Below are 13,460 nucleotides of genomic sequence, written 5' to 3' on the forward strand. Positions count from 1 at the left end.
TCTCAACAGGGTGTGAATTACCTGGGTTTGGGACTGGCCAGACAGCCTGTTCCAGCAGCTCTGACTGTCCTGCTGGCTGGATGCAATTGCTCCGTGCACCCAGCAGGACTCAGGGAACTTCAGCAGGGAGCATCCTCCTTCTCAATAAACTCAGACCTGAGCACTGGGCAACTTGTTAAACACATTTATTGATTTTTTTTTGACAGTAACCAAACACAGTGAGTGACCATTATAAACAAGAAAAGAAAGGCATTCGTTTGTACTTTGTGAGATCTGGCTGCACCTGGAGAGAAAAGATACCCCAATTTCCCAGGAATTTACAAGGCAAAGTGCATTCCTTCGGGAGCATCACAGGGGCTGGGGGGCAGGGAATGGCAGTTTCTTGAAACGCAAGGAATCTGTTGCCTACTATATCAGGCCGAAGCTCACCTGGGATGAATGACCAGCCGTGGAGTGGAATTAAAGGCATACCTGCTTAGCAAGTGCATTCCTGGTTACCACAAACTCAGGAAAACTGGCTGCAGATGAACAAAACATGGCGATGAAGGAACATGGGAGACCCAAGAAGAAGCTGCATGGGGCTGGGGCTGAGCCTGGCAGGATGGAGAACAGACCAAAGCCAGAAAAAATGAAATCAACGCATTGAACACATTTATTGGGCTGTTAACAATAACCAAACACAATGTATGACCTTCAGAAAACAAGAAACAGCGAATGGATCGATTCTGATCTCGGGCAAATCCTAGTACAGTTATGTGACAAAGGGGGGAAAATAGTTCCATTCTTATAGTCTGAGGTGATATATATATACACAACGTAGAGCTCTTTGACGTCTGTCCTTGTTTTATTATTTTCTTTTTAAATCATTGAGTAAACAGAAGAATCGTAATCTAGAAATAAGTGTCCTTGGTCAGCTTTGTCCTGGTTCACATGTTACCAGCATCCACAGAGTATCCTAGGACACCATCGGGGATGATGAGATACAGCGTCCACTTGATGCTTTTAGAGCGATGTTTTCTCCCCTCTCTCTTTTGGAAGAATTTTTGTATGTACAAAGGCTGAGAAGTCTCATCGGATAGAGTTATTAGTTTAGGGAAACAGTATCAAAATTGTAATCAGGTTAACTGGTTGTTTTCTTCTAAGACCTTTGATGATCAAATCTTTGTTTCTGAGACTTGACTTCCCATCATGGAGGTGGTATAGAAGTGTGTGTACTTGTGTTTACTCTTGTGTATGTGTGCGTGCGTGTGTGTGCGTGTGTGTGTGTGTATGTGTGCGTGTGTGTGTGTACAGATGTGCTCTCCTCTAACACATTTTTGCAAACAGTTTTCATGAATAAGGGGCCAATCCAAAGAGTAAAAGGCTTAGGGGAGGGAAGAGGAGGAAGAAAGAGGGGGCATTCTGGGTTACGTCAATTCACAGTTGTAGAATTTCACTGAGGTGGGATTCTTCTTGGCTTCGTTCCCTACTTGAGGAGCCATTCGTTTACTGGAAAGAGAGAAAGAAAGAAAACCGAACACACACATACACCACATAACACAAAACAAGGCACAACTGTGTTAGTGTGCATACAGTGCAGGGGGCCTAGTCCAAAGGGAGGGGCCACCTCCTAAGAGCCTGCTTGTTAACTATTCCCTGCCCCAGGACTTTCTAGACTTGTGCCTTCCAGAATGCTGGCCAAGAGCTTCAGGTGGCTCCTGTGAAGCCAAGTGACTGCAAAGAATAAAAGTATTTGCGTCATCAAGCTAGCCCCACTTCAAGCGTGCAATGGCTGAGGCAGGTGGAGACTTTAGCTGCCAGCCTCATCTAACCACTCTCCCTCTGCTTGCATATTGCCTGTCGCTGGTGTCCTGCGCCACCATTTGCATGGTCCCCACGGCTGACTTCACATGACCTCACTAGAGTGGGACTGAGAGTACCTGACCTGCATCGCCTGATATGCTTATTGCTGCTTCTTTATGCCCAAAGTGCCAAGCCCTGGTTCAGATCCCAACCTCTCCGTGCTTAGGGTCATATCTATCTTCATGACCACTGTACCGCCACTATTGCCCAAGTGCTCGATACATAGCAGCTGCCCAATAAATCAGTGAGGCATACAGAGAAGCGTCAATGACAGAACTGGGTGTCTGTCTGCTAGCTGTGACTGACAGGGAGCAAGGACTCCTGTGTACAGGCATCCTGTGAGTGTCTAAGAGAGATAAAAGGATAAAAGGGACCCAGAGGGAAGAGGACCAATGCAGCTGGGGTCAGCAGTGAGGGGCAGCAGTGGTATCTGCCTTCTAGAGTTTTCTGGAAATGACTATAGCCCTTGTATTTGGGGACCATACCATTGTTATAAAGGATTTCCCATGCAGGCACAAGCTATGGTGACTGTTAAGACTTCCAGGAAGAGATTCGGAACAGTGGAAAAACTCCAGATTGGAGTTGCATGGCTTGTTAGTCCGGGACATCTATGAAACTCTGTCCTGTGTGACCTCCCTTTCCACACTGAGAGTTCACCATGATGGTTGATGGATGTTCAGTCAGTGTGTAGAAGAAAAGACAGAAGCCTGAGTGTGGACCAGCCAGTCACTGGAGACAGATGCCATCTTAAGTGCCCCCTTTAGTGGGAATAATAACTGCTTATAGGGATATGGCACTGGACAAAGATATGACTACTCCCTCATTGGCCCCTAGCACATAGCGTCATCTAGAGCACCCCATCCTTTTTAAGGGGACACATAGCTAAAACCTCCAACCCTTCTTACTGCTTTGTTCTAACATAGCCTTGGGGAAATCAGGTTTTCTGAGCTCTCTGACCAATCTGTCAATAGAAAGGACTATTTTGCCTGAACCGAAGGAGATGCAAAGGTCTGATACATGTGACATTAAATATCTATACACATCAAAATCAAGCCTTTATCTCCACCATCTATGTAAGACAGACAGAAACCTTGAAAACGGCTGTGGCAGTGACTTTTCTCTCGGAGTTCTTATGGTGAGAGATAGGCCTAGGCTAAAAGATGGACCTCTGGCCTGGGCGCTGTTCCAGCGACCTCTGTACTCACCTCTGTACTGCAGCTTCTGGGCCCTGTTGTTAGGACAGTCCTTCCCCTGTAAACTGAAGTTGATGTTGGTGCGGATACAGCGGTTGTTGAGGGGCTGCACGGGCCTGAAGTTGTCGCTCATGCTCAGAAAGATCTGCGATGGCTGATTCTGGCTGAGGAGGCGCAGGGAATGCATCTAAGGAGAGAAACAGTTGTGAGATCCAGTCACTCCGTGGATGTGCTAGGGAGGAAAAGCCATGCAGGCTGCTGTCTGGCCACACAGCATCAGCTATCTGGGAAAGGTCATGAGTCTTCAGAGCCCCTTTTCCCAGCCGAACTGAGGTGAAGGGCCACTGATGCCTTCAGACATGAAGTACGCTTTTATCTAACTCACTAGCTCATGGGCTTTAAACAAGCCATTGATTCTCATCCTCAAATGTACCCAGGCAGTAGCGCCTGCTTTCTCTGACGCCTTGACCATACATGGTTACTACCCGGACTATAGTGGTTGGTCCACAGCTGTAAGCTGGAGCAATGCAATTTTTTTCTTGGAAATACCTAGACAGTTTTACGGTAAGATTGTGAAGCAAAAAAGGGGAAAGCAAAAGTACCAGAAGAAGGATGAGAAGGAGAAGAGAGGAGAAGGAGGATGAGACAGAACAGGAAGAGGAGGGGAAGAAGAGGGATGGGAGAAGAGGGGGAGAGGAAGGAGAGGAGAATGAGGAAGGGGTGGAGAAAAAAGATAAAGGGGGAAGGAAGAGTGGAGGGAACTTCTGGCATTCTGACTCTAGTGAGCCCCCCTCCTTTATTAGTTTCTGGTCTTGAACTCTCTGAGATCCTCCGGTATCTCTTGAACATGCCCCTTTCCTAAGTGAGTGACCCGGAGGGAGTTGTTATTTGTCATGCAACAAGTCCTAGCAGGACCAGGGACTGGAAGCTTCCTGTTGTCCGATCGTGAACATAGATATTGCCAAGGAGATGGGGCTCTGCTGCCCTTGCTCATCTTCCCTCAGGTTTCCTACATATGGACGATCCGGTGCTGGAGCGGGAACAGATGCATGCAATCTACCCTCATCACGGGGAAGCGGCGGAGGGTGGCAAGCCTGGAGTGAGCAATGAGCCACTAAGCAAAGCTGGCCCAGGCTGGTCCCTGCGCAGGGCCGAGGGATAGACTACGTGAGACGATATTTAAAAACTCCCATATTCAAAGCTCGTTTGTGAGATGCTGTGCACCATGATACCTCTGCTTAGAGACTGACACATGCATTATGTTTAAAAGATCAGAGAAGTCCCTTCGTATTGAAATCCACGTGAGTTTTTCTTTTTACCGTTGCTAGTGCTGGAGAATGAACCGAGGGCCTCGTCCTTGTAGGGCAAACACTCTGCCACTAAGGGTCGCTTTAACTTATTTAGGTTTACAACATTAGCTTAAAAATCAAGTTTTTGAGATAGGTCCCCATTCGGTAGCCGGGGCGGGCCTAGAACTTGTGGTGATTCTCCTGTCTCAGCTTCTCAAGTGCCGGGGTTGCAGGAGTAAGCCATTGCATTTGTATCCATTTGCACCTCTATCTGAACACTGAACACTATCTGTAGAGTGTGATTATGGAACCGATTCTCCAGCCTTACTTCCTTCAGGCAAGTGGAGTGTCTTCACAGTTCAGATTAGTCCATTTTAGATGCTGACTCTCTAAACACAGGCATTGTGGATTTAATTGTGTCTCCCCAAACTCATAAATTGAAGGTATTGACAATCTGTAGTATGCAGGATGTGACCTTACCTGGAAGTAGGGCTACTTCTGATGCAATCAGCTCCATTAATATGAAGTAACTGAGGTTAGCTCTTTAATTCAGAATGGCTAAGGTTTTTTTAAAGGGTGGGTTGGGACAGAGAGGCAATCACACAGAGAACACCAAGTAACCACGAAGGCAGAGACTGAGGTAGTACACCTGGAATCAGGGAAGACCCAAGATTTTTGGAAAACCACAGAAGCTAGGGACCAGGCATGGAGCAGATTCTCACATTCCTCAGAAGTACCCAAGCCTTTCCATTCCTTCATCTGGGTCTCTGTCCCCCAGAACTGTGAGGCAAACAGGCTTCTGCTGGTTGTGCTTTGGGGCTTTATGGCTGCACAAATCCTAGTTATACCAATACTGCCACCTCAGACCCTACTCAGTCAGTCCTCGCACTTTCTCCCCTTAGCTAAAGCAGCAAAGTCAAGCTCACCTGCATTCTGGTTATGTACACAGGCTTGTTCATTATTATCCAACTCGCTGTCTCATAGCAGGGCGGGATAGTCATTGACCCGTCGTAAGTGATGAAACTAGAGGTCTCTGGATACAGTTCCTCTATATTAAGTCCCTGTAGTAAATATGCATCATCTAGAAAGGAAGGCAATAGAAACAAAACTTAGCATCTTGATGAAGTATTGCCGATACATCTTTATGTCTATGATATTAAAATGTGCACAGGTTTTCAGAAGACTGTATCTCTCAGTATCTTCAGCAACAAACAATCCCATTGCTATTCTCCTCACCTAGCTGGTGTCTTATTCTTTTTTTTTTTAAAGTACAGAATTTTGTTTATGGTTTACAAACAGTCCAGGTGGCTGAATGCTCCCCTCCAGGTCACTGTTGTTTATTCTTTGTCTTAGACTAGACCCTGATGGCTGCATTGTGGCTTGGAGATCACAGCGACAGAATGAAAAACAAGCCTGGTGAAAGATGGTGACTCTAAAATTGTTCCATTCCAGAAGTAGTACATGTCACTCACATCTGCTCACATCAAAGAAGTCACGTGACTACAGCTATGTCAGGGATTTAGGGAAGAAAGAAAAGTGGGACTCTGAATACTGGTGAGTTGAAATAACATAGCTGGTTACCATAGGACTGTCTGCAGAACCATGGGTTCCCCAACATCTGACTGCACTGTAGGATGGTTTGAACCTGAAACGTCCCCGCACAGGCTCTCATTTTAGAAGGCAACTCTGGGCACCATTACATTAGCAGTACACCCAGGCGCATGTCTGAATGCTCAGTCTGCAGCTTGCCATGCTATTGCGAAGGCTGTGGAGCCTTTAATGTTTGAGGCCTGGCTGGCTAACCGAAGTGGGTCGTTAAGGGTGGGCCTTTGATGTCAAACCAGCCCCTAGTTCCAGCCAGCTCTGCCCGTGTCTGCTGCTGTAAGCTCCACCTCACGCTCCAGCCATCATGGATGGAGCTGCCCTCTCTGCCATCCGTGCCTTCTCCGTGATGATAGACTAACCTTCTGAAGCCACGAGCCAAAATCAGCAACAAATACACACAGGAACTGCAGCCACAACAAAAGGAGCAAGTCAAGGCTTCAGGGCCTGTTGAAATGTTGTCCAGCTGCCATTCTTATTTATAAATACTGCTTGATTAAAAGTACATTAAGAAAATACCTCTAGGAAGAAATTAACCAGACCAAATTCTACCACAGGGTTCAAAGCTCAAGTCCAGCAACTGACCTGTTTGGTGCACTCCCCACCCTTCTGTAGAACCATGCGGACGCTCTGATCTCTTACATATCACATTTTTGTTAGTAAATAGTTTTTACATTTTAAAACTAACATGCATACATATTAAGACTATGAGGATAAAAGAGAAAAAAATATAATTCTAATCATTTCACACAATTACTATCAGCATTTTGGTATTTTTTCTAATACGTCTATTTAGTGTATTGGTTGACATTTTAGAAAATGATACTATATTAGGATCTAAAATTTTTGATATATGCTACCTTTCCTTTCTCCCTATAATAACTTCTCTTTCTTTGTTGAATACTATTGCTTTCTTCTCTCAGCTTCCAAATGTTGCAATTCATCTTATTTTTCTGGCTTCACTGTCTTAGGTTCTGTAGCTCCTCTGGCTTCCTAACCTTTTATTTGCTTCTGTCTCTCAATGATGTGTTCCCTGACCACCTGTCCAAGCCTCCTGTCTTTCTCAGCCCCTGATCCCATCTTACTGTGGCTTCTATGCCCCAGGAACTGCAGATCTGTCTCAGAGGTGGTAAATGTCTCAGTGTGCTGTAAGCACCCACTATATGGTCGGTCTAGGAGCCCGGAGAGTACTCAGTAGGGCACCAAAGCCTGGCTGGCAGAGAGATGAGGCTGCCACACTCCCAGAGTCTCTCTGGATGAATCCAAGACCCAGTGGGAAAGGACTAACGCTATAGTGGTTGATGTCATCATTTAAGTGCAGTACTGTGTAAGGAAAATTGTATACACATAGCTGGAATCTCATACTCAGACAGATGCGTCAAGTGTAACTGGAGGTTTCTTTCCCACCCACCAGTTCCTGAATAAACACTCTGAGGCTTAATATTAATTATAAAAGTGAGCTGATGGCTCAGACTTATTACTATCTAGCTCTTACATCTAAATTAACCCATTTCTATCAATCTATGTATTGCCATATGCCCATGGCGTTAGCTCATATCTTGCTTCTCCGGTGGCTGCTGGTATCTTTCTTGATCCTGCCCTGTTTCCCCATGTACCTCTGCTTGGATTTCCCACTTAGTTATAGTCTGTCCCGCCATAGGCCAAAGCAGTTTATTTATTAACCAATGATAATAAAACATATTCACAGCATATAGAGGGGCGTTCCACATCAGTCAGGGATATAGTAAAACATCCACACTGATAGGAAGAATAAAGACCAGAGAGACAAAGTTCACAGCCGTAGAAGAAGCTGGTGCTTGCAGAGTAGGAACTGAAACCCAGTTTTCCCTACCTGCAAGCCACAGCCGTTCATTAATTCACCAGATAGTCACTAAACCACCTACTTGAGCCGGGCCCACTGTTAGGCCCCTATTTTACAGCAGTGGACAGGGGAGATACAGTGCCTGCCTCATTCCAGTTGAAGACCAAGACAATATTCACATGGCAATATTCATATGGAGGTGACAGAGCCAGGGTGATGACTGCACTGTCTACTGCTGTAGGCATTCATGCTGCCGATCTATTTTTATAGGTAAAGACACTCCTCCATTTTCCTTTTAGGAGTTGTTCAAACTTCCTCTGAACATAGATGTTGCCAGGGAGTTTTAGTTTTAGTGTTCCTTGACTGTGATATGTGAGAGGATCAATCAAGCTAGTAGTTTGAAATAATCTAAACAAATCTACCATTTACCTGCTCCCTCTAAAACCTTCCCACTCTACTGTGGTACAAGAATCCCTCCAGGGCTCCATCAATGCTTGAAGAGAGATCAGGCAACCTAGGCTTGGAAAGAAACTTCACTGACCCTAAGATGAAGTATTTCTCCTTCCCTCTCTTCCTCTTTATCTCTTTTCTTTCCACTCTTCTTTCTTCCTTCCCCTTCTCTCTCCCTTCTTAAAAATATTTTAGTTTCACTTATGTGTCTGTGTTTACATACATATGTGTGCAGATGTGCATGTAGGCCAGAAGAGGGCGGCAGGTTCCCTGAATCTAGAGTTATAAGCAGCTGTGAGCCACCTGATGAGATTTCTGGGAATGAACTTGAACCTGGGTCCTCAACAAGAGCAGCAAATACTCTTAACTGTTTCTAGTCTTCTTCTTCTTCTTCTTCTTCTTCTTCTTCTTCTTCTTCTTCTTCTTCTTCTTCTCCTTCTCCTCCTCCTCCTCCTCCTCCTCCTCCTCCTCCTCCTCCTCCTCCTCCTCCTCCTCCGTCTTAGACATAATGTGATGCAGCCTGGAGTGATTTTGATTTTGACCCACTAATCATCCACCTCTCAAGTGTTTATTGGCATTCATCAGGTATATACCATCATGCTTGACCACTTTAAAAAACTTTCCATTTAAAAAGAAACTAACACTTTCCATGGAAACACTACGGCCCCAGGACAAGCCAAAGAGGGAAGGAGCAACTGGAATCTGCCTAGACCGAGTCTGTACTGTGGCCTGAGATATCAGAAGTTCCATTCCTATAACGAAGTCACCATGTCCACACCACACACTCACCTGTTGGTCCTCCTGAGTTTCATCAGTCACTAACATAATAAGCTTATGCTTGGTATCCATCTCATCATGGCTGTAACCCTTCCTAGGCCCTGAGCATGTGCCACCACCAAGTGTGGAGTAGACAAGCAGGGCATAATTAGGCGAATACAAGTAGGAGTCATAGTCCATGATGTGCAGGCCCAGAGAGGGGCTGTCAGCTTTATCTGGGGGGGGGGACTTGAGAAAGAATGAATGAAGAAGATGCCCTGAACTGTATCTTAAATGACAGGAAGTAACCAGTTTGTGACTGACACAGGGTGAGGTGTCAAGGGTACCGCTGACAGAGGTGTGCTGGAGTCAGAGTTGAGGGAGTTTAGAGGGCTATGTACTTAGGAACAACCTGAGTGTGGACACAATGTAGGTGGAGGGGTATCGTGGGAAATGAGGTTAGCAGGGTCAATACAGGCCACATCCGTGAAGCCCTTGTCTACACGGTTGAGAGTTTGGGCTTCAGCCTGGAGGCATTTTGGAGCCAGGGATGGCCTGATCAGAGTTGTACATAATGAGGCTGTCTCTGATGGCAGTTTGGCCTGAAGATTGACATACTGAATGAGAGAAGGAAGCATTCAGCACATTCCTATTAAAGGTCAAGGTGATTTGTTTAACCAAGCTTGTACGAGGAGCGTATTGGGTATTCTAGCATGCTGCTATTACTGCATTTTATTTTTATTTGGGACAGTAGGGAGGAGAGAAGGATGGATGCAGTAGAGATGAGTGATAGTCCAGGCACAACTTGGAGCCAAGATAAAGGACATTTATATTTCCCTGAAACTAGACCAGCTCTATGCAGCCGCCATATTTGAGGAAAGGGTACAAGCTAGAAGCAAGAGACAAAAGAGCAATGTTTATGTGTTTATCCTCCTCATGGGGTATCAGCACATTTACAAAACACCACAGTGTTGATACTCCAACCTCTAGGGTCCTGGTGGGCAAGTTCTTTTTGGCCACCTCTCTGTCAGATGCAATGACCACACTCAGTGGTCACCCTCCTGGGATCATCAGCTGCTACTGTGCTCCTTCTACCAATCTTTTTCATCTTTTAATTTCTTCCTACAGAACTTGAAAATATCCAGTTAGAAGAATCTGGTGCTTGGGGCCCAAGTTCGAATGACTTTGCTGCTTGTATCTGTATGACCTTGGAGCCACAGGTGATGAGAGCCTCCTTTCCCACGTCTGCCATATACAGTACTTGTGTCACAGGTGTTTAGGTGAACAAATAGGAGCAGGCTTTACAAGTATCATCTAGCACAAGACTCACTCCAGGTAAGTACTCAGCCATTCTGGGTAACATTTGTGTCCCCTTTGTGACTTACAGTGTGCTCGCTCAGCTTCCCTGGTAAACTCCCTGTCACACCCAGAACTCTGACTTTCCCAGATGAATTTACTTGCCAGGAATTATTTAGCTACCTGACTCTTCCCACCAAACTGTGAGCCTCAGGGGGAAGGGTTTTCTTCTTTTATTGTGGATCCCATTCTGAAGGTCCACCATATCAAAGAATGTTCAGTAAACACAAGACTAAACGACCGGATATAATGGTGATGGTGCTGAGCAGAGACCAAGCAAGGAATAGCCAGCACTGACCAGGTGGTGGGGAAGCGTCCCTTCAGCTTGCACCGCTAACTTTACCGCAGCACACCTACCATCCCCCATACATGACACACAAGACTTCGGGATTAGACTGTTGGCCTTGTTTCTAGCTCCGTGGTGATGTCATGTTTTCATCTCAAAGCTGCGTGTACTCTCATAATTCCACTGCTGAAACTGGCGTGAACTTACGTTAACATTGCCCTCATGACTGGGGCCACTCTACCTCAAGGACTGACATGGAAGCAGTTCTCCTTCTAGGTTTTGGAATTTGAGGATGACAGGCTGTGCTTCTGCACATACCTTCTCCCTCCGTGGGAGATGCTTGGGGAGTTAACAGCTGTGCTGGTTTGAGTGAGAAGGGGCTCATAGATTTAAACATTTGGTCCTGAGTTTGTGAAGCTCTTAAAGAAGGCTTAGGAGGTGAAGCCTTGGTGGGGGAGGTGTGTCACTGAGGGGAGAACTTGAGGATTCAAGAGCCCACTCTAATTCCAGATAGCTCTCTCTGCCTTGGTGCTGTATCTCAAGATGCCAGCTCTTAGCTGCTGCTCCAGCGCTATGCTTGCCTGCCCACTGCCAAGCTCCGCATCACGTGGGTCATGGATTCTAACCCTCTGAAACTGTAAGCCCCAAATAAGCTCTTTCTTCCATAAGTCACCTTGCACATGGTGTTTAATCACAGCCATAGAAAGGTAACTAAGACAAAAGGAACTGTGACTCCAGAAAAACTAGAGGTAAGTCAGACATTTTCAGCCCCAGCATCGGGAGTATTTTTCATGATTTCTCTTATGACAAAATGGTTTATAGCAGGCCAAGCCTCAAACTTCGCGTCAGGAGTCATAATTCAAGTGGAAGTTCTAATTATGTGTTTGCCAGTAGCTTACTATTTCTTCATGGGTAACCTGCATAACCTCTTCTTACTTGGAACAATGGGCAGTTGCGGATAATTTCTAAGGCTTTCTTCAGGTGAAAACATTCCATAGATCATGAAACATCTCTCAACATCAACAAACTTATTTAGCCAAATTTATCTTTAGTAAGTCAAGGTTGTGGCATGAAAGCATTGCGTTGTTAATGTGTCAGCCATAGATTTACAAGGGCGGGAAGATCACTGTTGGATAACCAACAGGTATAGAATTCTGCTGATCTGAAGTTGACAGTTGTGCCTTTGGTTTTGTGGCTCACTATGTTGAATCTCGGATTTATCTCATATGGAGTTCTCATAGTTATAAGTAAGAAGTCCCCAGTTGAGTTCTTATTTTTTGTTCAAGTAAAACGCATTGTGATGCATTGTTTCAGATGACACAATGGGGACTCTTTCTTCAGTCTGAATTTCCACTGGGTGCTTTAACCAAGTGCATGGGGCTGCCTTACACACACCATTGTTGATAGGCAACATCATCTGCTTCTTGCTTATATGGTCCCCATTCAAAGCAGACCATACCACTGAGAAAATAGTCTCATACTTCCAAAGATCAATACTGGCTTTGATCAATATGGAACTACGAGGCAATTTGAGTATATTGGATACTATTATACCCCCTTGTAATCTGAGGCAAATTCAACCGAAACAGAAAAAGGCAATTGCAATAGAATAAAGTCATATAATTTTTTGGTTTACACAAACAACAAATGAAGAAAAGGGCCCTTGAGAACCACTTTCTTGGAGGCAAGCCGCACCTCACCCGTTCCTCACTGCCACGAGGAGCTACCGAGACAACAGCATGGGAAGTGGTGTGCAACATTTTCCATTATGCGAACACACTCTCAAGTCTGTTCCTCTGCAATGAGAGTACATGTTCAATTAAGCCTAGAGAAAGGCACCTGGAGCAATGCGTTTATGCTCTTTTGTGATCCATCAACACGCTTAATACTGAGTCTCCCCGGGGAAGCTGCGCTGAGAACTTTCCCTGAGAGCTGTGAAGACGAAGGCATTCACAGGCTGGTCTGTGTTTGTGTACACATCCATATTTTACTAGGGAATTTGGGGGGAGGTTTGACTAACCTGAAATTATAAATAGGCTAATTAAAAGACCTTTAAGAGCTTGTTCTGTGTGCTGAATGCCGTATTTATAAGCTCTCCTCTAAATGCCTCCAGTTGGTGTGTCTCTATTATTGCCTTGGAGGAGCCATGTTAACACAGAAAGCTGATGGCTTCATATTTGGACTTGGTGGCCCTTTGCATTCTTTTTTGAGATCGAATCTCTCATTTGTATTTTCTATCCATGACTTGAGTGTTGTATTAGTGACTTTCCCTCACTGTGACTCCATACCTGGGGGAAAAAAACTTAAGGCAGAAAGGATTTCTTTTAGCTCACAATTTGAGGGGCTACAGGCCATCACAGGAGGAAAGACACGGCAGTGGGAGTGGCCACAGTTGGGATAGCAAGGAGTGTGATGTGGTGGGGTTCACTGCCTCAACCATCAAGACACAGAGAGGTCAGGGTTGCACAGGGGCTGGGCAATAATTCTTAGTGACCTAATTCTTCCACTGAGGCCCCATCTTCTTAAACAACACTTCTAGGTGGGGATGAAATACACACACGTTCAGGTCTGTGGGGATTTGACATCTAAGTCATAACAATGTGGACAGGCAAATGAAGGAAGATAAAGCCTGCAGAATAACACACAGCCTGAGGGTTTGAGAAGTAAGTGTTCGTTTGTAGCAACGCTCTGATAACCATTCCTTGTTATCCATTCTAGAAGGTTCTTTGCAATCCATTAATCATTAGTTTTGCCTATTGAAGATATTGTAAAAAAAAGTGCTGGTTCAATAAAATCAAGTGGTACTAAGATGATACAAATGTTACCTTTTATGTAATTGAGGTGCAATGTCTGCTAACTAATTA

General features: G+C 45.2%; 1 protein-coding gene across 1 annotated transcript in view; it reads right to left on the reverse strand.

Moving 5' to 3' along the window:
• Window positions 1-629: 629 nt before the first annotated feature.
• Window positions 630-13,460, reverse strand: part of Ca10 (carbonic anhydrase 10) — a 488,218-nt gene continuing 475,387 nt past the window's right edge. Inside the window, exons 7-9 of the mRNA XM_041665283.1 lie at window positions 5,251-5,405; window positions 3,048-3,222; window positions 630-1,488 (exon numbers count right to left, since the gene is read on the reverse strand). Coding sequence (XP_041521217.1) covers window positions 1,466-1,488; window positions 3,048-3,222; window positions 5,251-5,405 — 353 coding nt within the window. The 3' untranslated portion in view covers window positions 630-1,465. The remainder of the gene's footprint in view (window positions 1,489-3,047; window positions 3,223-5,250; window positions 5,406-13,460) is intronic.

The sequence above is a fragment of the Microtus oregoni genome, unplaced genomic scaffold (assembly GCF_018167655.1).
Source record: "Microtus oregoni isolate MIOR12 unplaced genomic scaffold, Mior012 000015F_ref0000493, whole genome shotgun sequence".
NCBI lineage: Eukaryota > Metazoa > Chordata > Mammalia > Rodentia > Cricetidae > Microtus > Microtus oregoni.